The sequence below is a fragment of the Falco biarmicus genome, chromosome 8, assembly GCF_023638135.1.
Source record: "Falco biarmicus isolate bFalBia1 chromosome 8, bFalBia1.pri, whole genome shotgun sequence".
Classification (NCBI taxonomy): Eukaryota; Metazoa; Chordata; class Aves; order Falconiformes; family Falconidae; genus Falco; species Falco biarmicus.
Window position 1 is genome coordinate 25861235 of NC_079295.1, and position 25684 is coordinate 25886918.

At 42.8% G+C, this 25684-nt stretch overlaps 1 protein-coding gene across 1 annotated transcript in view; it reads left to right on the forward strand.

Moving 5' to 3' along the window:
- The first annotated feature begins 7707 nt into the window (after window positions 1-7707).
- Window positions 7708-25684, forward strand: part of PLA2R1 (phospholipase A2 receptor 1) — a 43400-nt gene continuing 25423 nt past the window's right edge. Inside the window, exons 1-9 of the mRNA XM_056348752.1 lie at window positions 7708-7904; window positions 11197-11580; window positions 13801-13968; window positions 15083-15256; window positions 16335-16448; window positions 17112-17255; window positions 18304-18492; window positions 19981-20138; window positions 21490-21597. Of these exons, the coding sequence (XP_056204727.1) occupies window positions 7799-7904; window positions 11197-11580; window positions 13801-13968; window positions 15083-15256; window positions 16335-16448; window positions 17112-17255; window positions 18304-18492; window positions 19981-20138; window positions 21490-21597 (1545 nt within the window). The 5' untranslated portion in view covers window positions 7708-7798. The remainder of the gene's footprint in view (window positions 7905-11196; window positions 11581-13800; window positions 13969-15082; window positions 15257-16334; window positions 16449-17111; window positions 17256-18303; window positions 18493-19980; window positions 20139-21489; window positions 21598-25684) is intronic.

Consider the following 25684-nt stretch of genomic DNA (forward strand, 5'->3'; position numbering starts at 1 on the left):
TCTGTATTCAGATAGATAAAGTTCTGAAGGCAGGACATATTTTTTTAAAAGCCATTTTTCCACATAGTTAACTTTTATCAGCAGTGGGTTTTTTCATTACTTTTTCCACATTTAGAATAGTAGGAGTGTAAACAAAACCAAGGCCTTAATGTATGAAGAAACAGGAAATTTCTATTTAGTGTTGAGCAGTTAGGCATTACCTGTGTTTGAAAAAGTGTGTACCATCAACTTCAGGTGAATAACCCTAGATAAAAGGCAAATTGTACCTCCTGTTGATCTTCTTAAGTGAGAGGTTAAAACTTGCTTTCTCTGAAACTCTCAACTGACTTAAAAATCAGGCCTATAATTATAGCATACTTACCATGTAACAAACCCACAGTTGCTTCTATTTTAGGTTACAGTAGATTTGAAAAAGGACAGATTAAAAAAAAAAAAAAAAAAAGAAAGAAATGAAAAATAACAAAAACGACTCACCCCAAACCAAGCAGGGAAACCAAAACCAAACCAAACCAAAAAATTCCCAATAGTCTCAAAGAGAAAATAAGCCTGAAAATATATCAAACCAGGAAAAGAACAGTTCAGGCAGAGTCCTAGAAATTGTTAAACTCCATTAATTGTTACAAAAACTTTGACACGCTTCCCTACAACCAGTGTTTGCAGGGAGAGAAAGTCCTCTGTGCTAATATGACATGAGCCAACACACAAGGTGACAATCCAACGAACCAGAGTCACGCAAGAGAATTTGACTTTTTACAGATACAGTGGTCTGTACCTCTCATATTCATCCTAGAGTGCATGCAGCTGCTGCTTCAAGCTGTGTGAGACAGCAGCTGCCAGAAACCAGTTCAGCATCTCCCTCCCACAGACCACAGGTTTTGGATTCCCATTCTGATGCTCTCTGAATGGGGCAGATGCAGAGCTTTACCAGAGAGAGGGGCTTCTCACTGAACATAGGATTTTCTGCGGGTGGTTAGCCAGCATCCCAAAGGGCCTGTGGAAAGCCCGTACCTTAAGGTTTGTCTGCTAGCAGCATTCAGGAAATTAATTCCAAAACACATTGAGGAATTTATTGTGGGCTGGATAATCCACATGAAAACTGTGTAGACAACATGCACTTGAATTGGACTGGTCTTAATCTTTATTCCAAAGTAAGGACAAGAGTGACTGAACACGTTTAATTCAGTTTGTGATTTGCTGTACAGTCACTGATTGAGTTAACTAATTTAGATTAAATTTTGAGTTATTCCATGTTGAGATTTGAAGGACATAAAGGAGGAGAAAGACAAATAGCTGGGAATTTTCCTGCCTTTCTCCATATCAAAGGCCAAGATACCTGGCCTGACTGGTTTAATACTTGATGGCAAGTTGTTCCCACTGGTTAGAAAGTCATTATAGCCTTTCAGTGACTCAGAGTCAGAGTACCTACTCTGCTGCAATTAAAGCATTTAAATTTTTTGACTGCACATTTGCATCTGATGATAAACTCAGCCTCGTGATAGTAAACATAATTTCCCTGCAGAGAAATGATGCTATGCTCGCAAACGTGTCTAGCTCTTTCAAAGGAACAGTCCACCAGCAAACATTATTCTCCTACCTGAAATGAGCAGTGACTATAGAGGTCACTGGGTTTTATCAATCTAATTTCATTTCTTGTGCCTGTTAACATATTTTCATTTGAGGCATGGAAGGATGGGAAAGAAAATTACTTTTGATTTTTCTATTGTCTTGCCAGCATAAAATTCAGAGAAGGGAGCAGAAATTTTAACAAATTGTTCCCTAGCACCTACCCGTATGTATGTGGATATGTAATACAATATAATATGGTATAATATATATTATATGTAATAAATAATATATAAAATCATAACACCATTATATAAGTAATGAAGACAGATTCTACCACTGTGTGAAGCCAGTGGAAGCTCTGGCTTCCAGACTCTTAAATCCTGGTTCTTAAATCCTCAGATATGAGACTGACTGCATATGTGATTTATGACAAAAAAAACCATTGAAGATTAAAAAAATAGATGTCTCTGCATTTTTATTGAATACAAAGTAAGGTATCTAATGCAAAAATTATTCCACCTGAGGAGAAATTGGTTAAAGGAAAGCGGCAAAGGAAAATTGCTTTGGGTGTCTCTGTTTACGTATTTTCTAATGAGCACAGTAAATGCTTCCATTAGCTGTAGGATTTCTGAGTCTAAATGTGTACACACGGCTGGAGAAACAGATCAGCTCTTCCAAGAAGGAGTGTACAAGGTGCAAAGGCACACCCTCTCCCAACCTGTGAAGTCATGTCAGCACTGTGTACACATTATGCCCTAGAATTTCTGCAGGCGTTCTTGTTCTGAGTGTTACACCCAGGCAAGTTTTTTTTCCCCAAGTAGATTGAAGGTATGTTGTTGGAGGTTGTCTGTCCTTCCTAAGTTGTCCTTCTTAGTCTCTTAGTAAATGACAAAGCCCAACCTTTACTTCTGCTCACTGTAGTTTACACCAAAGCCACGGACACACTCCTGTTTCAGATGGCATTAAATCAGCAGGAGGCACAGTTGGGACCCTGGCGAGAGGTGTTTTGATGGTGGCTGCTGGAGACCAGCATCTGCAGGCTGGGACTCCTGCTGTCCTGCCTTGCAGCTCTGCAGCCACCCTGCCAGCGCTGCTGGCAGGGCAGCATGGGCATGCAGGCACGGGGGGAACACACTCGCTGATGGACTGGTGCCTGAAAGCATCAGTTTTCCTGGAGCTGATGAAAAGTGTCCTTGATGCTTCACTGTCAGAATCAATGTCCACTCTCATTTTTTATAGTGGAACCTGTTTATTCCCTGTTACCCTGATTTACGAAGCTTCATCCTGATAAAATGAAAAGGAGTTGTGTTTAAGGTATTGGTTAGGACAGGGTGGAAGACACATCTGCCCAAATAAATGAGGAATGGTTTTGCCTAGAAGCCTGTTTGCATATGATTAAGAAGCACAGAGAAAACTATTGGTCTCTCAGGTGCATTTAAAAAATGAAAAAAAAAAAAAAAAAAGGTGAAAGTTTTATGGGATTTATATTTATTCTAAAATGTCTGTTAAGCAATTAAAGGATGGCTTTATTGGTTTGTTGATCACAGTATGTGTGATTGCTGGTATTGAGTACAATGAGTCATAGGTTTGTTTAGTAAACAAGTCTACAGTCTAATATTAATAGCTTTTCTTGGGAAATCACTAACTACTCTTTCGTAGCAAATCTTTGCAAAAATTGTCTTATTCTACTATTGATTTCACTATAATAGTACTAATAATGGAAGGCTCCCTTGATGGCAGCCATGTATGTTTTAAACATGCTGACCCTAGGTTAACGAAGTCCTGATGTGTCTCAGTTACCTCATAGATGCCAGTAAGCATATATAAAGGTTTGAAGTCATTACAAGCACCTAAATGCTTAAAATTTAAGCAACAAATTAGCTTCTTTGCCAGAGTTGAAAATTTAAGCTAAGCACTGAGATCAGTTATGTGACAAATTCTTGAAATGCTTTAACCAGTGGATCAGATGTATGTTATGGCTCTGAGCTCCGTAAACCTGCACTAGCTAACGGGGACTTTGGAAAGTACCTCGAGGCACAGGCTGTCTAGGCCAACAGACTGAGACGTGGGGTAGCTGTGAGCAGTAACAGTTATAAGCTGCATGAAGATTGCACAAAGTTCTATTGAATATTTTCTCATTGCATGTAATTCCCCTTTTTATGGCACCGGCGTGATTCTGATCCAAAGTCCTGACCTAACACTGGCTTTTCCCAGTTCAGTAAAAGGCAATCAAGGGAAAATCCAAGACTGTTCCCTGCACAACGTGGTAGAGTCCCTCCCCTCAAGGAGTGCAAAAGAGGATGTTCAAAGGGTAAGAGAGTGCCACAGCCACTTCCCTGTTCTCTTCATGTTCCCTGTGGTGATGCTGACAGCACGTTTGGGATGCTGCAAAGAGCTCTTTTCACCCTCTATTTTACCCATGTCCTGGCCCCACTGCTGAGAGGCATTTGGAACCGCAGTGTGTATAACTGAGAAGCAAATGTCTATTTGTGCTTTAGCTGCAGGTAGTTAAAGTTATATGAAAGGCTTGGTACTGGTGCGTATGTATTACTGAAATCAGGATTTGCTTAAAAGACTGGAATATGGTAAAAATACAGGTAAGGCAGGCAGCACTGCACTGGGTAAGTGTGGCAAGGGAACCCTCGAGAGAAAAAGACAATGGCAAAAAAATGACTGTTACATGGAAGGATGAATGACATACCAGGTATAGTTGTGCCAAGGATCTCAAAGGGAAAGGATAAGGCAAAGACAGTCTTTGAGAAGCTAACGGGGCTGGGCCAGAGGCCGCTCTGGCCCCACTAGCCAGTTTTGTGTTATTGCAAGTATTGCAGTATTGGGGTTTTTTCCCTTAATGCTACATTGGATGGATTACATGAATGTCTTGTCTGCTACTGGATTTGATACTACTGCCAATCAACAGCCGGTCTGACATGCTAGATTTAGTAAAATTTCTATCCAATATTAAAGCATCTATATTATAACAAACTATTCTAGATTTGTGTCAAGTGAGCATTTACTGGGAAAGGAGCGACAAAGGGCTTGGAAAGGTGAGGATTCAGCACGAGGTGGCCTGTGTGGCACAGCAACAGCCACGTAGGTAGTTTGCTCTCTCCCCCCATGCCCGTGGGGTTCCATGCAGGAACGGCAGCTATGCAGCAGGGGTTTAGAAGCACAAGGTTGTGTCAATGCTCTTGGTGTCACCCTTACAAGGGAGTGTTTCACTTCAGAAAAAGAAGTTGCTAGCCTAAAGCTATGAACAACTAACAAATAAAACTGAGTTACATTTATTAAAAACCCCACGTGCTGACTAGCAAACATTAAACTGGCAGTTTGCAACTGGGGCTTGCAGTTAAGCTGAAAGTGGCCAGTATAAGCTGTCCTGTAGGGCTGTCTTACCCGGTGTGCGCTGATGGGGATCACAACTGCAGAGCCTGGCGGCCACAGCGATTGCCTTGGAGCACGGAAGGATGGAGTAGTGTCACTGAAACACACAGCCAGAGCTGCCAGAAGGAAAAGGGGGTCACTGGGCATGGTTGGGACGTGTCACAGGAGGCAGGGAAGGGGGAAGCTGTGCCTGTAGCTGGGTATAACTGGAGTGGCAGAGCTGATAAATCAGAGTAGATCTGTGTCTGGGGTAAACAGGAAAATTTTTAAGTGAAAGGGAAGATGAATACAAACTTTGCTGACCCAAGATGCCTGGGAGCTGTAATTTTTCAGAGCTGAACTGGATCTAGGATGGTGCCCCTAAAAAAGATGGAATTTTTCGTTGCTGGGCACAACGCAAGCAATGTAGTCCTGCTTTTTCTTCCTAGCTATTCTCATGTTTGGTATTCCCATTCTGGCCGGTAGGGAAAAAAATAAGGCCCACCCTCATACTTCAGATCATGAACAGAAATTACTGCATGAGGAGATGCTGAGCACATGTCACACTAGATCTCTGTGTGCCTTAGAAAAGCAATGGGTTTGTGAGAAAATGGAATTTGTGTGAATTGGATGAGGGCTTGTATTTGTGGATGAGGGCCGCGAATGCACACTGGGTTCCTATCTCTGTGCAGGTCTCATACAGAAGGCTGAGTTAATGTCTAAGCAAAGACAGGGAAGGTATTGAACATCTGTGTAGAGCACCTAAATAGCAAAGGCATATCAGCTCAGACAAGTGTGTGTGTTTGTGTGTGTGTGTGTGTGTATATATATATATATGTCCAAGTATACACAAGAAGTAAAAGAACAGATCATTGGCAGAAAAATTAGGAGAAAAATATTTACAACAAGTGGGTTCCAGACAGAAAATGAAATAAAGGAGCCAAATCACTACCGCAAATGTCTTGAAGGAAGACCGGTAACGCTTTGAACAAACAAACAAATGACTAGAACTGGAAAGTCAGACAACTTACTGTGCAAGATAAACTATATGTCATCAAGTTTACTTCAGAAAATGTTGGCAACCACGTTGGTTTTACAAGCCAGCAAATATGTCTTCTTATTGTAATTAAGTAGGTATAGCTTAGCTATAAATACTCAGGCCAGTGTAACTGCAGCTACTCTAGAAAGGATTTAACAGTTTAGTAAGAACAGAATAGATTAAAGACAATAAAAAACTGTTCAGTCAAAAAGGAAGATCTGAATATCAAAGAAGCAAGGAAAACTACTCAGAATTAATAAGTTGCTAATTTGCATTCAGTACAATATTTTAAAAAGCATGGTTAATAGGTTCATTATTAGGAATCTGTAATCAGAATATCTTTACCTTGATCTTACTGAGATGAACAGAAAAAGCCACCTGAGGTGGGGCTCTTTCCCACAACCCTGAGCAGCCTCATTTTTGCTCCCTGGCACCTTTATTTTTAAACGTAGTACCACAAACATAATGTCACCTCTCAGTGTGACCCCAAAGCAGGTTCTGGAGCAAGAGTGCCCTTTTCTGGAGCTTAGTGCCCAAAGCAGTGGCCAAACACTTCCGAAGAGATGTAGACAGTTCCAAAGTGGCCAGATTTTCATAAATGGTTCATTAACAAGCTTCTCTCTCAGAATCTGAAATTCTCTGAAAGCTGCAGCTTTCCTGAGAGGTACATTACAGCTCCTGCAGAGTTTACAACCCTTCTGTCTTGCAAAGTCAGGTCCCTTCCAGAACAGCTTGTTCAGCAATGTTTCCTGCTGTTTGTTCTCTGCCAGACATTTTTATCATGTTGAACTGGAGGAACCCCTCCGGTTACCTACTTCATAAGTGTTTGGCTTCACTTCTTCTCAATTCCTTCTTCTACCAAACTACCGGTGGGAAGCTCCCCCCAAGCACAGAGGTTTCTGTTTCCATCCTTGTATCATGACTGCGGCAGACACGGGTGAATGGAGGTCAGCTCAGTTATGCTCCAACTGTACCTTTATTTTTATAAATTTATGTATACATTTATACACTTACTTGCTATGCAGAAAGAACCATGCAGAAACATGCTTATGCAGATAAAAACCGAGCTGTCCTGCTGATTCCAGCAAATGCTTTTATCTTTAATACAGAGGTTCTGCTTTCGACCTTCCCTCTGCCACTCGCTTCCGTAGGACAGGACGGAGGCGCAGCCCCAGCGGGGCAGCTCCTGCCGACGTCCCACCGAAGGCAGAGACGAACAAAATGGAAGGCGGCGATTACTTTTCCCCACGCCAAAATGTAAAACGACATGGGGTGGACAAGCTAAACACCGAAGCGTGTGCGTGGGGTCCGTGGGGCGGGAACGGCCAGGGCAGCTGGCCCGAACGCGGGCTGTTTTCTCAGCGCTGCTGCCCCCAGCGCCCCTCCGGGTGCCGGTTCGGTTTAAGGTCTGGTTTTACGATAGAGGTACCTGGGGCGCGGGCGCGGCCCACTGAGCCTTTGCAGATGAAAGGATGATGAACGCGGCGCTTTGTGCCCCCTCCAGCCCCCAGCCTGGGCAGCGGGCCCGGGCTGCGTGCGCGGCGCCCCCCAGCGCGGCCGAGCGCTCCGCGGCGGCGGGTCCCGGGGCGGGGAGGGGGGGGGCGCTCGACGGGCGGCCCCGGCCCCACCGCCGCGACCCCCCCGCGCCCCGCCCGCCTCCCGCGGCCGCACGGAGGGAGCCCGCGGGCCTCCTCCCCCCCCGGGCCGGGCCGCCCCTCCTCTCCTCCCCGCCGCGGGGCGCCGCCGGGGTGGGATCGCTCCTCTGCCCTCCCCGGGGCCGGGCTCGGCCGAGCGGAGCGGAGCGGAGCGGGTGGGCGCAGTGCCGCCGCGATGCTGGGCGTGCGGCTGCGGCTCCTGGCGTGCTGCCTGCTGCTGGGCGGCCGCGGTCCGGCGCGGGGCGCCGCGCTCCGCCGGGACGAGGTGCCGTCCCTTTGGAGTGAGTGACGCCTCCGGGGGCGGCCCGGGGTGGGGTGGGGGGCGGCAAGGGGTGCGCACCCCTGGGGGGCCGGCAGCGGCGTCGGCCGGGCGGTGTCGGCGTCCCCGCTCCGCGCCGGGCTGAGCCGATCGCCCCGGCCGTTCCCCAGCCCCGTCCCTGCGGCGGGGGAGCCCGCGGCCCCGGGCGCTGCGGGCGGCCGCGGCGGGGCGAGGCCGGGGCGAGGGTCCTGCTGGGGTCCGGCCGGGCGAGGGGGTCGGGGGCGCGGCGGGCCGGGGGCTGGCTGTGAGCCCCTGCGAACCCTTCTCGGCCCCCCACTGCTGTTCTGCTTCCCTTGCTTTCCTTGCACCTGGAGGGAACGTAGATGATTTTTTTCTCATTTCCAATAAATTCCAGTAACTTTCGCTATTGCCACATAAGCAGTTCTTGCAGCTTTTTGGGGGGAAGGAAGTGGGAGGTGAGGAGGAAGGAAACAGAGATACCACGGCTCCTGGTTCTGTTACGGCCGTTCGTCCAACTATGAGCTGTGTTGAACCGAAGCAAACAGGAACTTGGCAGTACCACCGCGCCTGTGCCCTACCGGCAGCTAGAGGCCTCGCTTCTGGCAGATTGTGGCTTGTCACCTTGTCCTTGTATCCAGGGGCCTGGACGCAAGAGAGGTGGGATGTTTCCAAAGGCCTCCCTCCACCCTGCCAGTTCCCAAAGTGCAGGCTATCTCCTTTTCTCCTTGGGTCCCCTGGGGCTGGCAGGTCTGTAGAGCCCTTGTGGCTCTTCTCCAGCAGGGTATTGGGCACAGAATCCTCCCTGACCCCAGAGACTTTGTAACAAAACCCTTCTACACGATCACCTTAAAACGCATAGCACGGCTCAGCAAGCTGAGAGGAGGGCAGCCCTAGAGGCATTCCCAAGGTTTGGTGTTGCTCCAGTTGCCTTGAGGAGAGGGCTGAGCTGGGGCCGGGGCAGCTGTCCCTGAGCCTGCCATCTCTGGTGCCTCGCTCCTGCCTGGAGCTGGCAGCCCTCCGGCCAGCACGGCTCTCGCCAGCTGCATTTTGAGGTTGGGGAAGCGGAAACCACATTTGGAAGGGGGCTGCTTAGCCCGTAGCCCAAGAATCAGTCTGACCATTCTTGGCATAAATTGCTGTAGAATGAAAAAGTGAATAACAGCATGCTTCCCAGAGATCATCCAGCTGGGCTATTTGTGTAGACTGTTTAAGACCCTTATCTTTTCTCAGCAGTCATTGCGACTCTTTAAGAGTCTTACAGATAAAGGCATTCAAAGCTCGGAGAATCCATCTTTGGGTTGTGGCATTGCTCCCCCTGCCCTCAGGAAGCTCCTGTGTGCTGTCAAGGTGGGGGTAGATTGGGAGTTTGCATAAGAAGTTTATTTAAGTGTGAATCCCAGTATCACGGTGATTTAACCTCATGAATCAGTGTTTACTGGTGCTAAAAACATCCCAGCTTCCACTTATCTAGCAAATTAACGGTCTATTTTCTTGGTCAACCAAGATAAAACCACTGTGTGGAAGACATACCCTACCCTCGCATGAGAGGCAGAAACCCTTTCTGGCCATGTAGATAGAGATGCCTGTGTCGCCCATGGAGGATTGGGTTGGATAAGAAGGATGAAACCAGAGCAAACTATACAACATCACAGAAAATTCAAAAGCAAGGGGCCAAGCTGAGTATCTGTCAGAGTGTTTTCTGATGGTTTTTCAGTGAACACAAATACCTGAGAGCTGTAGAGATAGGATGGATTAAAGGAAGCTTGCTCTGCCCAAAATGGTTGAAGACTTAATGTAGAAGAGCTGCTAGGTGAGGTGCAATTACATGTAACGAGCTGATGTTCACCTGCTGCCAGTTAGAAAGGCTTGCCCCTGCTCCTGCACTATCGCAAGCTGCTAGTGCTGATAGCCACGTGGAAAACAGTCACTGTTACTGGTGATACAACCTGCAGCGTGACTCTGTCCTCTCTGTAAGTTAGACTGCTTGATGTGTTCTGTGTAGGATCTGTCACCAAATACCTTTCCATAACCTATACACTCTGTTCTGCTTGTTGGTGCATGTTCTGTTGGTGAGCTGATCTCCTGTCTGTCGGTGCCACAGCGCTGTCCTGCTGCTGCTTGAAAAATCTTTCTTTTCTGGAGCTACACCTAAACTGCATGTACTAAACCCAGACACAGCATCTGGGTGGACCTCTGCATCTCATGCTTCAGATGTGGGCTATGTCAGTCTGAGAAGGTTTTTTTTATTATAGTTACTGCTTCGAGCTGTTAGGTGTAGTGAATTACAGCAGCTGAAAGCACACGTGGCAGAGATCATTGCTGTAAAATTTCAAGGCAAAATGAAAGTGCTGCTCAGGTTTTCAATGCATAAATCTCCCAAGGCATAAGTATCTTGATTATAACATGAGAGGAACTGCATGGGTTAATTACCATTGGATTTCAGAGGGAATGAAATAACTGAAGCATTAAAAGTTTGTATTTTGCTGATTTCCAGTTCTTCAGCTGCCCTCATTTTTTTTTCAGTCTATATGCTCAGTTAAACATTTGCTCCCAAGATGTTAAACAGCTGAGGTTTTTTTCACATACTTATAATGTGATGTCACATAGTTCAGTGAATTTCTACAGGATTCCAAGAAAGCCGGGGTGTTAGGCTGACCCCACAACATCTGCTGTGGTCCAGGGTAGTCATGTATAGTTGAGCAATATGCATCCAATAGGGAAGGCATACTTTAACCCTTGGCCACCAGCTCTCATGGTATACATAAATCCTATCCTTTCTGTATGCTATTTACAATGCAAAATATTTTCTTTCTGCCTCGGTAGTTGCAGAGAGTGAAGAATGAAGATGGCAGTGTCAGCCTTAAACTTTTTAGCTTTCACTTTAATTGCACTCTTCCATCTCCACCAGAGAATTATTGTACAATATGCAGTCTGACTGTAGCACGTAAACCTGTACTTCCTTAGTGGGTGTTTCTTGGTGACCAGTGGGGTTTTTTTCTTTGAACATGACTGATGTTTTTAGGCACCCCATTTTTATTTTTTTGCCTATCCAACTTGAGAAATATTACCTGGCCTTATTTTTATGATCTTGGAAGAGGTCCACGTGTTAAGAACTCAGCTGGCAGTAAATTTAGACCAGTGCTTTTATTTTTTGAAGTGTCAATCACTCGGATGAATATTTTCAGTTTTCTTCCTAAATAGTTCCAACTAAAACATTAGTCTTTTGATACTATTCAGTCAGTAGCAGTATTCTACAGAATGAAACTACCTTTTTTTTCCCCCCTCCCCTACAGATAAAGGGATATTTATTATCCAAAGTGAAGACTCCGACATGTGTGTTAAAGTGGACACAGCTGGCCTTGTTCTGGAAGACTGTAGTCAGCTCTCAAAGGACATGTTATGGAAATGGGTATCCAATCGGCGTCTTTTCAACATAGGCAGAAGCACCTGTCTAGGACTGAACATCAGTAGACCAGAACAGCCATTAAGTATGCTTGAATGTGATTCAACTCAATACTCGTTATGGTGGAATTGTGATGGAAAAGCGTTAGTTGGTGTATCAGGGTACAAATTAGCCATTGAAAATGGCAAACGTATTGTGGCCAAAAAAAAATCTACCTACCAGTGGAAACAGTACATGTCCTATGATGAAGACCTTTGTGAACATCCATTTCAAGGTAAAAATAAAATCTTGTCGTAGATGTGTTGGTGGGAAAAGTTTTGAAAATTTCTTTTGAAGCAAGGTCAGGTGCTTATGATCCTTTCCAACCTCTATTGTGGTTTGAGACTCAGCGTCTGCTTTTTCCCATGCAGTGGTTGAGGTGAGCATACCACACAACTGATTTTTTACCTTATCTGTTATATGGACCCAAAAAAACACCAGTATCCTGGCAAACCAGGAAATGGTCGTTTCAGATCCTCTATGACATAGAAAGGGGAACTAAGGATTTGTTGTTGCCCATCCTGCGGCTTTCATTATCAGATAAACTCAAGGAGAGATAAGGAAGGATTTGGAATTCCTGTCACTGCAAACCTGTCTGTGATCGCAGTGTGCAAGAACCAAATGTTTGCAATGTTCAGCACCTGGACTCTGAACGTGCCAAACTTTGGAACAGAGATCAGGCTTCTGATTAATCCTGCTGTACAGCTAGCGAAGGCATAGGAGTGTATGTCAAGATCCAGGCCTGCAGACCTGGGCAGTTTTCCAGGTATATGGACTAAGACTGAACGCATTGACTACAAACGGCAACAGGCAGACCGTACGTTGACCCCTGCCTTAGCGTTTCTGTAGAGGGAAAGACCTAGTGTTTACACAGTGTGTCTCAGGCTGGAGCTGTTGATTCTCCCCATTTGAACTGGGTGTTTGGGTTGCAGATCTGGTCTCAGTGGTTTCCTCTGTAGGTATGGCTGGGCTTGGCCTTTGTTCTCACCGAAGTCCTTCCTTTGGGACCTGTGAAAACTGGGAAAGCACTATAGCATCCGACCTCCTCTTGAAAACTTAAGACCAGACAGAAAATATTTAAACCCACAAAAAGTCTTACACATTTGCTATGTACACATAGCGAGATGAAAGCAGACCTCGTTTAATTCTAGTACTGCAACATCTAAGAGAAGAGGATCAACCTTAGGCAGGCACTTCTAGCCTAGTTTCAGGACCAAAGTAATTAATTGCGTCAGCAAAATCTCTTTTGCCTCCAATTTCTGTTTTCTTCCTTCTACCTTAGCATAGGCACATGTAAATGTAAGCCACCCTGTTAGTCCATCGTGTTGGGGGGGGAACATCTTCAAAGAAAAAATGTGTATAGCTGTGGTGAGAGGTCTACAACTGTTGAATTTGGTCTCTTGCCAGGACTGGGATACTCCTTTGCAGCTCCATAGCTAGCAGCATGATAATGGGCAGGCAGAGCTGCGATCCCAGTTTTTCTTTTCTCATGTTCTTTGTATCATCTGTTCATATCAGAAGGCTTTAAAGGGCATTTACAATGTGTAAACTGCTTTTTTATATGTGTACAGCCAGCCATTAACTCTGGAGACCTCTAGGAACCTGGCAGTGTGCACTGATTCTGTAGTTGAAGGACTTTGATCTTTAGGCTATCAACACGGATCTTTGACAAAAAAATTCATTCAAAGTATGATTGTGGTTCTTTGACCTTTTGTAGAAGCTCTGGGATTAAGGAGACACTCACTGAGGTAAAGCTTTTACAGCTTTCAGTTGCACTGGATTCAATATTTTGGTACTCAAAGTACAATAGGAAAATATTTTAACTATTTTATAAGTCATTAATGGATTGTGACAACAGATGTATCTAACATCAGTTCTTTAGCTAGATTATTATTCCCCATGGTATAAAACCTTATTTTTGGAAGTTTATTTAATATTCCTTTGTCTTTCACAGTTCCTTTCCCATAGAATGACAAAGAGGATGGAAAAAACATTGGAAATCCACTTATAAAGAATGGGAGGAGCAGGGGAAATAATGCTAAGTTGCTTGTCAGTTATAGACTAACAAATAAAAAATAAGTAGAGTTTGCACCTGAGCATGTACTGATTCTGCTAACTATTGTTTTGTGTAGTTCTGAAATGTAAGTGCAGATTTTAAATGTTAATTGCTTAGATTTGGGAGGTTTTTTCAGTTGTATTAAGTTCTGAGAATGTGCCTCTTTTCATGGTGACAAGTTTCATAAACTATTATTTCCAAATTCTGTTCACTGGTTATGCTGCTTATACTTGTAATGTTGTTTTATCAATTATAATGTATCAATTATAAATTAGAAAACAGCTTTAGACATTTTATTTATCATTGCTGCTGAAAACAGGAATAATGAAATAAGGGGGTGAAGAAATTTCTGTGGTCTGCATTCTTTTAATCTCTGCATTTTATTCTGGTTTATTCCAGAAACATACACCTTGCTGGGAAATTCCTTTGGTTTCCCATGCGTTTTTCCATTTAAATATAACAACAAGTGGTATTATGAGTGTACCAGAGATGGAAAGGAATTTGACTGGTGTGCCACAACGACTCACTATGAACAAGACGAAAAATGGGGGTTTTGCCCAAATGCTGGTAAGATCTTTCTTGTCTTCTCGCTTCCCCCACCTCCCAAGAGTATCTTTGTCCTTTCCTAGTAGTTCTAGGACGTGCTGTGTTTTAGATTACTTCCCTTCTGTTAGAGGGGAATGTCTCTTTAAAAAACGCAAAAGAAGACTTCAGCAAATTTTTTGGCAATTTATCACGTTTGGCCTTTAGAGACCGAAGTCCTCATCCCAAAAGGAAGACTGCAGGGAGTGAGCAGAAGGATGTTACCCTGCACAGCCCACTGATCTTACCCTGCAGCGAAACCTCTCTCCTGTGGCCCAGTGATATACAGGGGGCTCCTCTGGAGCCGGTAAAGTCAGGGTTGCTCTTGCAAAGTCACGTTCTCCTTTTGACTGTACTACAACTTGCACATTCCTTTTCTTCTGTGCACAACTTGGACATGTCTTGGGCCTAAAACACTTAGAAGGAATAGCTTTAAAAATACGTGCTGTCAGATGGATTTTGGATGTATAATCTTCGTGAATATTCCAGCTTCCTGCATAAATAAGCAGAACAGTTTCTTCTATTGGCAGCTTTCCAAAAGTGATTTGGAAAAGCCCTCCCTGCACGAGCTACATTTCAGATCTGTGTTCCAAAGCATCTTAAAAACAGCCGTAAATGTGTCTTTGTAAGGGGGATTTCTGGGCAACCATTATAATGGGTGGTATTTGCAGCCTCGCTTATACTTTGTAATTTTAGTAAGTCTGTTCTCTTGAATATGAGGTAGGAGGAGATCCAGCGGCTGCTTCTCCAGAAGGTGAGTGAGGTTTTCGTAGTTTGAATATTTCAACATTCAGCTTTAGGAACAAATGATCGGCTGGTATGAAGTCAACGTAGCTCTCTGGCTATATGAGAACTGTGAAAATCACCACCAGCCACAGATCAGCTCCTGAGTATTTTATCCACCATATGAAATACAGAGTAACATCTCATTCTTAGGGCCCTATTTCTGTGTGTTTCTTTACCAAAGGAACATGAAAGGAGTTCACAACTGAGCTCCATCAGGATGTTACTGCCATAAATTAATGGAATTGTTCAAGGTGTTATATTTCTGATTAGTCTGTAGTCTTGGGCTGTTGGTGACGAGTCTGTTTTGGAGCAGGGAGTGGCTGTGACGTTTTTTGGAAGAAGAACCCTGACACGCACCTTTGCTACCAGTTCAACCTTGCATCTATGCTGACGTGGCGTGAGGCACGGGCTGCCTGTCAGCTGCAAGGAGCAGACCTGCTGAGCATCGCTGACCCCGAAGAGCAGAATTACATAAGTAACTTAAGCAGTGAGTAGACATTTCTCTGGGGACCTTGTAGGAAACCTGTAGTTAGATTTCCTCTTTAGCCGTGCAAAAGGGGTAAGCTTTGAGCTTAATACTCTGTGTGATATCTCTCCAGTTGCTGCTTGCGAGGCTTTGTCGCTATCACATCTCAGTAGAGCTGTCTGAAAAGGTTCCCACCTTAATATCCCAAGGGCAGAAGTGTGTTATGTGAGGGTGCAATTGTATTAATTCTCCCTCCCCACAGAAACTCCATTATTGCAGCTGTGGTTATGGAGTGTGTTTGTTTTCCTTGGAGAATTGTGCAAATGTTTGCCTTCTTTGCAATGTACCCTGGTGTCCCTTTCTCCTGTTAAGCTTTTTTTGCAAGCTGGACTTAATCAAATGTGAATGACAAGAACATTTCTGCAGGCTTAAAGTAAATGTCCTGTATGGGAAAAAAATCCAACTCTGCTTTGATAAGTGGATGGGATCCCTTCTCTGATAAGCCCTTGGAGCAAGCATCTCAGACAAATTTTGTAGAACCTTCTGACAACATGGCTTTCGTGGGTATTTTAGCATGTGTGGAGAGGACGGAGCAGAGGAATGGGTGGTGGAGCTGTGACGAGAAAGGATACCTCAGGTTTCTTGCCCATTGCTTCCCATGATTGCTGATTTTCAACTGCAAGATATAAGCTAACAGGAAGTTTGTGATATTGTTTCCTTGGCTTTATGATATGCCTGCAGGCCGTAAATGGGCTGAAAGCTTTTTGGTTTATGGGAAGCTGAAACAGGCTAGCGTTGATGTAGCTGCATGTTCTAGATTTAACTTCTAAGGTCAAGAACTTGTGTAGGAAGGGTTTGCCAGATGAGTAGCTTTTGAAAGATGCAGACTTCTGAGTTTACTCCTTTTCTCTCTCTGTTGATTAACAAAGTAATGGACTTCTTCTAAGCAGAGAAAAAACAGCCTGAACTTTCTGGAGAATGATTTGAAGTTTCGGGTTATTCCTATTCTACAAAGTCAGGACAGCAGATCTATACCTTTTTATTTTATTTTAAAACGTGGGGAAAGCATGAGTTATTACGTTATTTTTTTCTGTTTCAGGGCAGTTAAACACCACAGATGTGATGCTGTGGACAGGTCTGAATCGCCTGGAGGAGGATGCTGGCTGGCAGTGGTCAGATGGAGCACCGCTAGTGTTTGTGAACTGGAGAGCAAGTACTTGATGTTCTTGGATATGTTGTAGCTGTTTAATTACATGTTGTCTGTAACTGCAGCTTGATACAAGACTGCTGTTTCTGCAGCTGCGTTTGAAAAGTGCATCAAGTGAACAAGTGTACCTTTTTGTTTGGTAGAAATATTTATTCATATTCATGAACTAAAAGCCCCTTCTAGGGATGTAGCATCAGTTGAGGTGGATCTGTTCAAAGCATTAATGGTCTAGCCCTTTTGTCATTTACTTTTAAAGATGTATTTAAGATTCCAGTTGCATATTTAAAAGCTATGCTCTGGATGGTTTCATGGAGGAAAGGAGTTTCAATTTGTTTACGTTGACATGCTGTAATTAACATTAGCACATTAACATGTTCTTTGTGACCTGGTTTGCTACATTTTGAGGTCTGTCCGCCAGCAGACATAGCATAGACACTAGAGCTTATTTCAGCCTCTCATCTGATAGCAGCAGCCAAGGACGAATTGCCACACACATGTAAATCATGGTCAGTGTTCAGCTGTCTATTGTCTTGGTGTAGCATTACCAGAGGTTTGGGTGTGTGGGGATGTTTATACACTCTTTCAATAAGGTGCAGAGAGCCTGACAATACCATTTTACAAGAACTGGGTTTTTTTGTAATTTTGTGCTTCTCAAAAATGTCTTTGCAGATGTCTCTGATAACCGTTATAAAGAAAATCATTGTGCAGTGATTAATTCAAAATTGAAGTACGGCTGGCAGAGTTACTTGTGTGAATCTGGATTGCCTTTTGTATGCAAAAAATATCTCAATAAGACAGAGCATGAAACGTTGGGTAAGTCTCTCAATGTCACTGTATCCTATTTGTGGGTGTGGAAGGAGAACAAGAGGAAGCCGCCTGAATATAAAGCCAGCAGAATAGTCTTAGCTGAACTAAATGTATGGGTTTGCTAGCAGAATAGTCTTAGCTGAACTAAATGTATGGGTTTGCTAGTTTAAGTTGAATACAGTTTGATTTAACTGCTCTAATAAGGCTTTCTTCTGTTTAAATGCAGTCCTGGAAAATGTGTTGAGAGTCTTAAAACTAAGAAATAATTTTAATATAAATAGCATTTAATTGGTTCCTTACATATCAGATGCTTACAGAATGTTCATTCTTTTCTATTACAATAAAGCCACATTTTGGAGTTTAAAATTAGGTCTTCAGCTTTGAATGGAATTAACCAGTGGCCCACAGAGAAGAAACTTGTGTAAATGCATCCCAAAAATTGCAGTTATTTTTATGGCATGCTGTACTTTTGATATAACAAAAAGCATTGTACATATATTTTTTTAAATATATATATATAAAGAATATAGTATATATATTGTACATAGAATGCCTCAGACTCTCATTCTGTGGGGAAGTTAAACACAGAGCTGAGTTTATTAATTTATTTCTGTTTTGATAAGAACAACTTATGTAGGTTCAGCTTCATCCTGATAACTTAAAAGAAAGTTTCCCTACTTGTTTCAGATAATGAGAAGGGACTTACCGAAACTTTTTGTAGGTAATGCACTTGAAAATGCTTTAGCTGGCTTTGAATCATGTTCAGAGGTAAAACGGCAGATAAAATATTTTTAAACTGTATAACAGATCCATTAGTGTGTTTGCACTATTTCAGCATCCCAAATGGTTAAATCATAAAATAAAGTGGGAGAAATTTCCGTTTGGTTGGTAGGTGATGTTCCACAGAGCATGTGTTTTGGCCACCTTAAGTCTTCTTGGTTGACTCTGTTTTCATTTGAAGATTAAAAAAAAATAGCTCTGAATGTGTTATGAGCACACTGTAACCTTGTCAATTCTATCTAATATACATGGACGTTGTATGCTTGATTAAAAGATAAATGGAAGTATTACACCACTCGTTGTGATGCTGGCTGGTACCCACACAATCGCAACTGCTACAGACTTCATAAAGAGGAGAAGAGCTGGAATGATGCTTCTGTCTTATGCCACCATGATGATAGCGGGCTCATTAGTATATCCTCCATGGCAGATGCAGAGCTGCTCCTTAACTTGCTTGAAAGTGGTGAGTTTGGGGAGTGAGTTTGAAGCGTGCAGCGTTTCCTGAAATGTTTTGTGCTGTTGTTTTGTGCAGCCCTTTAACATTGTTAGCCACTTAAGCTCTATATTACATGGCACACCCAACTGACATTGACAAAAAAAGAAAGCATGATGCATGCTCCTTCTAGAAGTCTTAAAAAAATGTGTAGCATCACCTTCTTCAATAACCAGACTGAAAATAAAGAAATAAATCAACAATGTAAACAACAGTGAGGCCACAGTAAAGACAATAGCTTTTGTCCTTTTAAGTTCTTGGCTGCTTCCTTGGAAACTGTTGCAAAAGATTCGGTGATCATCATTCAAGAATTGCACTTAGAAGCAACAACAATTCAGAGTATGTTTTGCTTTCAAGCTAGCCTTGTCCACACTTTAAAGCTGCTGCTGCTAGTATGTTGGCAGAGTCCCCTTTGACAGCAGGGTGTATCAAAGGAGTTCTGTTAGTCCACGTTGTCCTAAGAGGTAGTATAATTACACAAGGAACTTAATGAACAAAAGCTCTTCAGTGCAGCAATGCCAAGACTTTTGTTGTCATAACAGGAGCAAAGAAAATTATTTTGTGCCTCCAGCTGACATCAGTGTGCTGGCAGAGCTGCACAGTTGGGCCATGGGTTTAAGCTTCCCAGGGCTGGAGCACAGTGACATGTTTTATCAACTCTGCCCCATCGGCTGTGGTTGCAGGAAGGTGTGTTACACTGGATTTACTGGACATCACCTCCCATTATCATCCCTCCTGCCACCCATCCTCTTTGCTGTGCTGTCTTTCTCTTAGAAATAAACCACTGTATCATCTTCCTTACCTCTATTAACGCCCTCCATAGATACCAAATACCATTATTTCCAGAGATACTGTAATGGACAGCTGTAGTTGTTCTCAGCTTGTATTCAGCTTCACAGTCCGCTGTTTCTATTTCAGACTTGCTTCAGGCCTCTCTTCAGGAGAAGGGCTTACATGCCTGAGAGCCTGTCTGTGTTCTCTGGCTGAGCAGCTGGTCAAGTGAGGCACTGCACAAACCACAAGCCTTGTCTTTCCGATGTTTGCCAGCTGCTGCAGCTACAACTGTGCTGTCACTGGAGCATCGCGCAGAGGGAGAAGTGTGCTCCTCAGCCAAAGCTGAGTGTGCCAGAGCAGGTTGTAAGAAGAAATCTTTCCCTTCCATGTCAGGCTTTCTGCCCAGTGCGCTTCAAAAATGTACATGTGCTCTTTATTTGCATTTCTCAGGATTTCAAAGCATATTATTGCGTATGTTGATCTATTTTTGAAACAATTTAGTCTTCAAGGGCAGTAGAGCATTATCTCGTCCATAAGGTTTCCTAAAGTTTATACATCTGGGTTTTTTTTCCTGAAAGGTAATTTTTAAGAAAATCCCGTGAATCATTTTTAAGTGGTGCTGATGTTACAGGAACAGCAGGCATTATTTCTTCACCGTTAAAATCTGAACTTCCTCTTTTACAGAAAATGTAACAGAAGCATGGATTGGGTTATACAGTAATAACACCCCTGTTGTTTTTGAGTGGTCAGACCGCACCCCAGTAACATTCTCTAACTGGAACAGCCAAGAACCTAACACCTTTCAAAGAACTGGACAGCTCTGTGTTGCAGCACAAGGATCCGTAAGTTTCCTTTTCTTTTTGAAAGAATTAGACAGGCACTTTTATTTTAGCTCATAATAATTTATTCTCTCATGGTGCGTATTCTTTTAAGCCATGACCTGTAGTGTGACTTTGGGTTTTGATTTTTAATATATTCATGTTCTGATAAATGCGATGTAGCCTTCAGAAACCAATACATTTTGCAGCGCTGATGCACAGAATATGAATCATAGCTTTTGAGTTTATGTTCAGTAAAAAACGCTACATGCATAAAGCTTGCCAAATGGAGGAGAACAAATATGGGTAGGTATTTTGATAAAGTAATTTAAAATCCAGGTTGTGTATATCATAATTTATGATGCATCAGTTCTGGTCTTGAAAGCTTCTGTCACCGGTGCCTCTTTTATCTTGCTGTCAATATTTATAAATTTTATGTAGCATCTTTCAGAAACAGATAGTAATCTAGAGCTACATAAAATTATAGAAGTCGACAGCAGTAGGATTGACCCCAAATCAGTTGGGTGTAAAACTGGGAGAAATGTTCAAATAATCAGTGTTCATGGCACTGCCATTTTTGTCTCTTTGTAATTTGGCCATAAATTTACTTTACTTTTACAATTAACGGTATTTAAATTCACTAATACGTGAATTATGTAAGTAGCACTATAATCCTTTTTTTTTAAAAGAAGTATGTCTTGTCTAAGTGTGAAAGCTGTATCAAAAAGAGTTTCTGTTGTCTCCCCAGTAGCGAGTCCAGGTTGCAATCTTTTAACTCATGGGAAAGCCAAGACAAGAAAACTGACTTGTAACAGTGGGTTCCCATTGGAAGCAGAAGATAGGACTCTGGTAAAATGGTGGGGTTTAGATACATAAACCCACATTTTACTCAGTGTGTAAGTGTGAAAAATAACGTAAAATACAAAGGAAAGGGAGGTTCAAGATAAAATTCTTCAAGCATTTTTTTTGGTACGTGTGAAGTATGCGTAGATTGTACAAACGTTGTTATGTCTTGAGTAAGGAGTCTTCAAACATAAAGATTAATCTTATAAAGGACTATAATAGATAAGAAGAAAGTTCCTGTCTACTCTGACAAGTGCGTGCTCTGGCATGGCCATCGTGTTAGTTAATTAAGGTGCATTACATCCCAGAGAGTGATTCAAAGAGACAAACCCTTTTGTGTGATTGATTTGAAAAGTCCTGCTGACAGTGTTGGTAGAAATAAACGGTCTGTCTAAGGATAAATAAATGGAGTGAGAAAAATTATTTGGTTTTACTGAAACGTTAAAATAAGAGGAGGGAATCTAATGTGTGTATAGATATGCATGAGAATATGAGTATGTACAGAATATACTTCTTTTTTTATATCCCTTAGGAGGGACGTTGGAAGGTTAAAAAATGCGAAGACAGATCTTTCTACATCTGCAAAAAAGGAGGGAAATTTAATAATGTCTCTCCTGAGCTGGAATCAAGTTGTCCAGAGGTAGGGCATTTTGTGTTTTTTGTTTATTTTAGAGCCTTACTAATAGAATAGAATTATATAGGCAACCTCTAAATGTAGCTACAGAACATATGGATGCAAATTGATATTTTTAGGTTTTCATATTAAAGACATGCATATTTTGCTAGGAAGAATCTCATTGTTTGCCTTAGAAGTATGTGAACCTAATTTTAATGTAAGATTAAAAGCTTTCTCAAGATGCCTTTCATGGCTTGTTGCGTTGTCAGCGGTTGTGACCCAAGTTCCCATTTTTTTCTAGATCAAAAGTGAAACTTCTTTTGTCCACCATCTGTGCAAATAATGGCTGTTATATGATGCCTCATCCCACACATGGTTTTCATACATTGAAACGGAATGTCAGGGTGAAAAACAATCAATTTCATTGACACGGAGAGTGAACTCTTCCACTCGTACATTAGCATTCTTTTTGCTTTCAAACACAAATGGGAAGGAGCACAGCTGTCTAAATAGGACATTGCAACAGGTTTTCAGGCTTATAGGCTCTGCATTCTGGTAGTAAAATGTAACGCGTTAAAGTACGATTTTATTTGCCATCAGTTCCATTTCACAGTGTGAAAGGAGCAAGCTTGTAGACATGTTTTATTCAATACTCTGAAGGAGTTTTGTGAACCTCTTTATCAACAAAAGCCTCTCTTCTCTAACTTGCTTTACTCTTTAGCTCATTGTCTTCCTTTTTTAATTTCCTGTCCTTTTTCTTGAGAATTCAAGAAACATGGCCAGTTCAATTGAATTATAAGAAAGTTGAATCTGAACCGTTTGGAGTTCAATGCAGTCTTTCCCCAGACGTACAGTGGTCCGATCCAGAGTTCTGGTCATACCATTATGGAGGCAGAAGTTACTGTTTGGTCCCACCTTAACTTTTCATATATATATAAATATATATATATATATGTATAAACATTAAAAAAAGTTTAGGGTAACTGCATTTGTTTTGTTTGGACTGATGTATTTCATCACTCAAGAATTCTGTGTGTTGTTAGTTTAGGAAGGGTTTGTCACAGTCCTGACCATGTGAAAATGAGCAGAGCATCAAGACTTCCAGTTGTAGTCAGGCACTTGACAACACCTCAACTTCTGGTACCTCACCAGATCTAGAATCGAGATTGAGTCACTGTCACAGGTAGTTTGGTCTGCTCTGGCAAACTTCCTACTCAGCATAAATTTCTGCTTGTTGATGATGCTGAACTCTGATAGAGTCCCTTGGTTTCCATAGATCCTTGTCTTTCTAATGTGAAAAAAGTTACATTCATTTGATCAAAAGAAGTCAGTACTAAGCCTACTCAAAGCTACGTTTGATTTCAGACACTTTGTCTTGACAACGCACTTTCTTGTAACGTTCAATGTTTATGTCATTGCTAGTTACTAGCCTGATTTTCCAAGGCTAAGTCTTTATTTCACACAGACTTACCTTGTCCCCCCCATTTTTCTGTTGCTCACTTCCCTTAAATGTACAGAATATTTATTGGCATTTCTCACATTTGATCTTTTGCTTCGTTAACCTTGTACTGTCATTCTTGTTGGATTGCTAGTAGATGCTCAGGGAGCTTTGGCCTCAGGCGCAGTTGTTTGCTTTTCTAAAGCTCTATAGTCTTATGTGTTATTACTGAGCTTTCATCTCATGTTGATTTTGCGACTTGTGCATCAGATGAACTAGCCTTAAACATCTTCTGTGGTTCTGCTGACTGCAGTTTTTGCAGTATGTCCATATCAAGTTACCAGAAACCTGAGCTCTTTTTTTCCCCCTACACTTCTGTCATCCTAAGACATGAAAAGTGCTAAGCACTTTCTTCCCTTAACAGGTCAACTATTAGTTTTTCCTAGTCAGCAGGATATTACTGAGAATAAATATTTTATTGCAAAGGTCAGATTCTCTGGGCAGTTTCCCCCAACACTGAAATAAGAGTTTTAAACATTTTCTTTCAACCAGCTTTTGAAACAGGTTGTGGAGCTGTCAGCTGCTTGGTAATTGAGTTGGAGGTTTCTGTGTGCAGAACTGACTGTATTTGTGTTGGTGACTTTCTCTGGTCTTGTACACTTTAATTAGTGCATCAAAAGATAACAGTATAGTACTGAATCGAGCATTTGTCTGTACGGCTGTTGTAACAGGAGAGAATTGTACTTTTAAGAAGAGAATTACTACTAAGGCTACAAAACTGCTCAGAATAAGGGTCCATTCGGCCTCAGGTTCTGCCTTCCACAGGTGGCTCCAAGTGATGTTTGGGAAAGAGCAGGACAGGGCAAATACAAATAATGCTTCTGCCAGTTCTCCCTTGACTCCCAGCTGTTCAGGGGATTTCCTGAGCCTTTTAAGATTTGTGTATCTAACAGCCTTGGGTATCCCCTCTGAGTGCTTGTCCGGTTTCCCCTTGAACTCATGTGAACTCTGCATTCACAACATCACAGAGAAAAGATCTGTAAATCTACTACCCTTTGAATGAAAAAGTGCCGTCTTCTTTTCCTGTTGAACCTTTCTCCTGCTAGCTTAGCTTTGTTTGCCATCCCCAAGGTCTTGTGCTGAAGTGGTTGCCCACCGTCATGGCACTCACCATCCCATAGACCTGTGTTATACCCTTCCTAAGGCATCTCCTTTTTCCAGGCTGAAAGTCCCAGCCTGCTCAGTTACTGCTTATATGGAAGCAGCTCCATACATTTCATGTATGCTTCATGGCCTTGATGCTCTTTTCTAATATCCTTTTCTGAGACTGGGGATCAGAACTCCAAAAAATGGCAAAAAGTGGATTTAAAAGGACAGAGCAACCCTCTGTGTTCTTTCTGGTTTTACAATTCTTGAGGTTCAATTTGACTTATTGACTAAGGTGATGTTTCATGGAACTTAACCATCACAACCCCCAGATCTTGTTCCTGCATGGTGGGAGTGAATCAGCAGTCCCTCACTTCATACATGAAACGATCAGGGGGTGCAGGGGAGGGTCCCAGTGCATCATTTCATATTTATCTGTACAGAATGCCATCTGCCATTTTACTGACCAATTGCTCAGCCTTTTTAAGTTTGGAATTTTTCTATCTATTCTTCTCCTCAATGCAAGCATGCTGCCCTCTAGTTGCTCCACAATTTTTAAAATTTTTAAAGTAAAGATTAGTGTCAAATTACTTCCCTCCAGTCTTTAGGCACCAAGAAAGCTACAGGAGGAAGGTTATGCAGTGCCATTTGCACCAGATTAAAAATTCTGAGAGGTCAGGATGATTGGTTGCCTCATCTGAACCAGTGCATTTATCACTCAAGATTTCCAGCTGAAGGAAACCAGACAATTGCTGTTTCTTACCTGCTTTCCCACAGAGGACTTTTTAGTCAGTGCTTATCCCTCTTCCAGCCCCCCACTCCCTGAGTTTAAGTGCACATCAAGGTGAAAGCAACATTGCTGTGCACCCCGCAGGGCTGCTGACAGCCGGTGGGTCCCTGCATACTGCAGAGCCTTCGGCATCTGCCAGCACGTTTTTCTCTTTTTCCCATGGGGAATCCGAGCTCGGTGGTACCAAGTTAGGGAAGAGCCTCAATGTGGTTGTTTATTTCTGTTTGCAAAGCCAGCGTCTGAGCAATGCGTATGTGTTGTTCAGGTGAAACCACAGAAAGCGATACTGCAGTTTGTTTTGCTTTTGTGCCACGTGAAGGGCTGTGTCCAGCCATCTTCCAAGCGCTGACGGATGAGGGATGGTAGTAGAAGGCAGCGGAGCTGGCAGCTACTCTGACAGCAAGCACACTCCTGACTAGAAGCTGAAATTTGCCTCCAGGTTCAGCAGGGCTGAAGGATGTGCATGTTTGCTTGCTGTCCTAAATAGGTCTGCAGCATCTTGCTGTGCGCTTTATTGTACCTGAGAATGGATAGCACAAAAGAAGCTTAGCCGTTTCCTCTTTTTTCTCCTTTTTCTGTTAACATCATCATCCAGTGGTGTTTGATGGTGTCCATCTGGGTGCTGCGCTTGCTTTCCGTTGTGCTCCCTTGCAAAGAGCACCTCCCTCACGGAAGAGGCAAAGCGAGATCGGCCGGTTTTCCTATCTGCGTGTGGCTTCAAGGCAGATTGGGCAGAG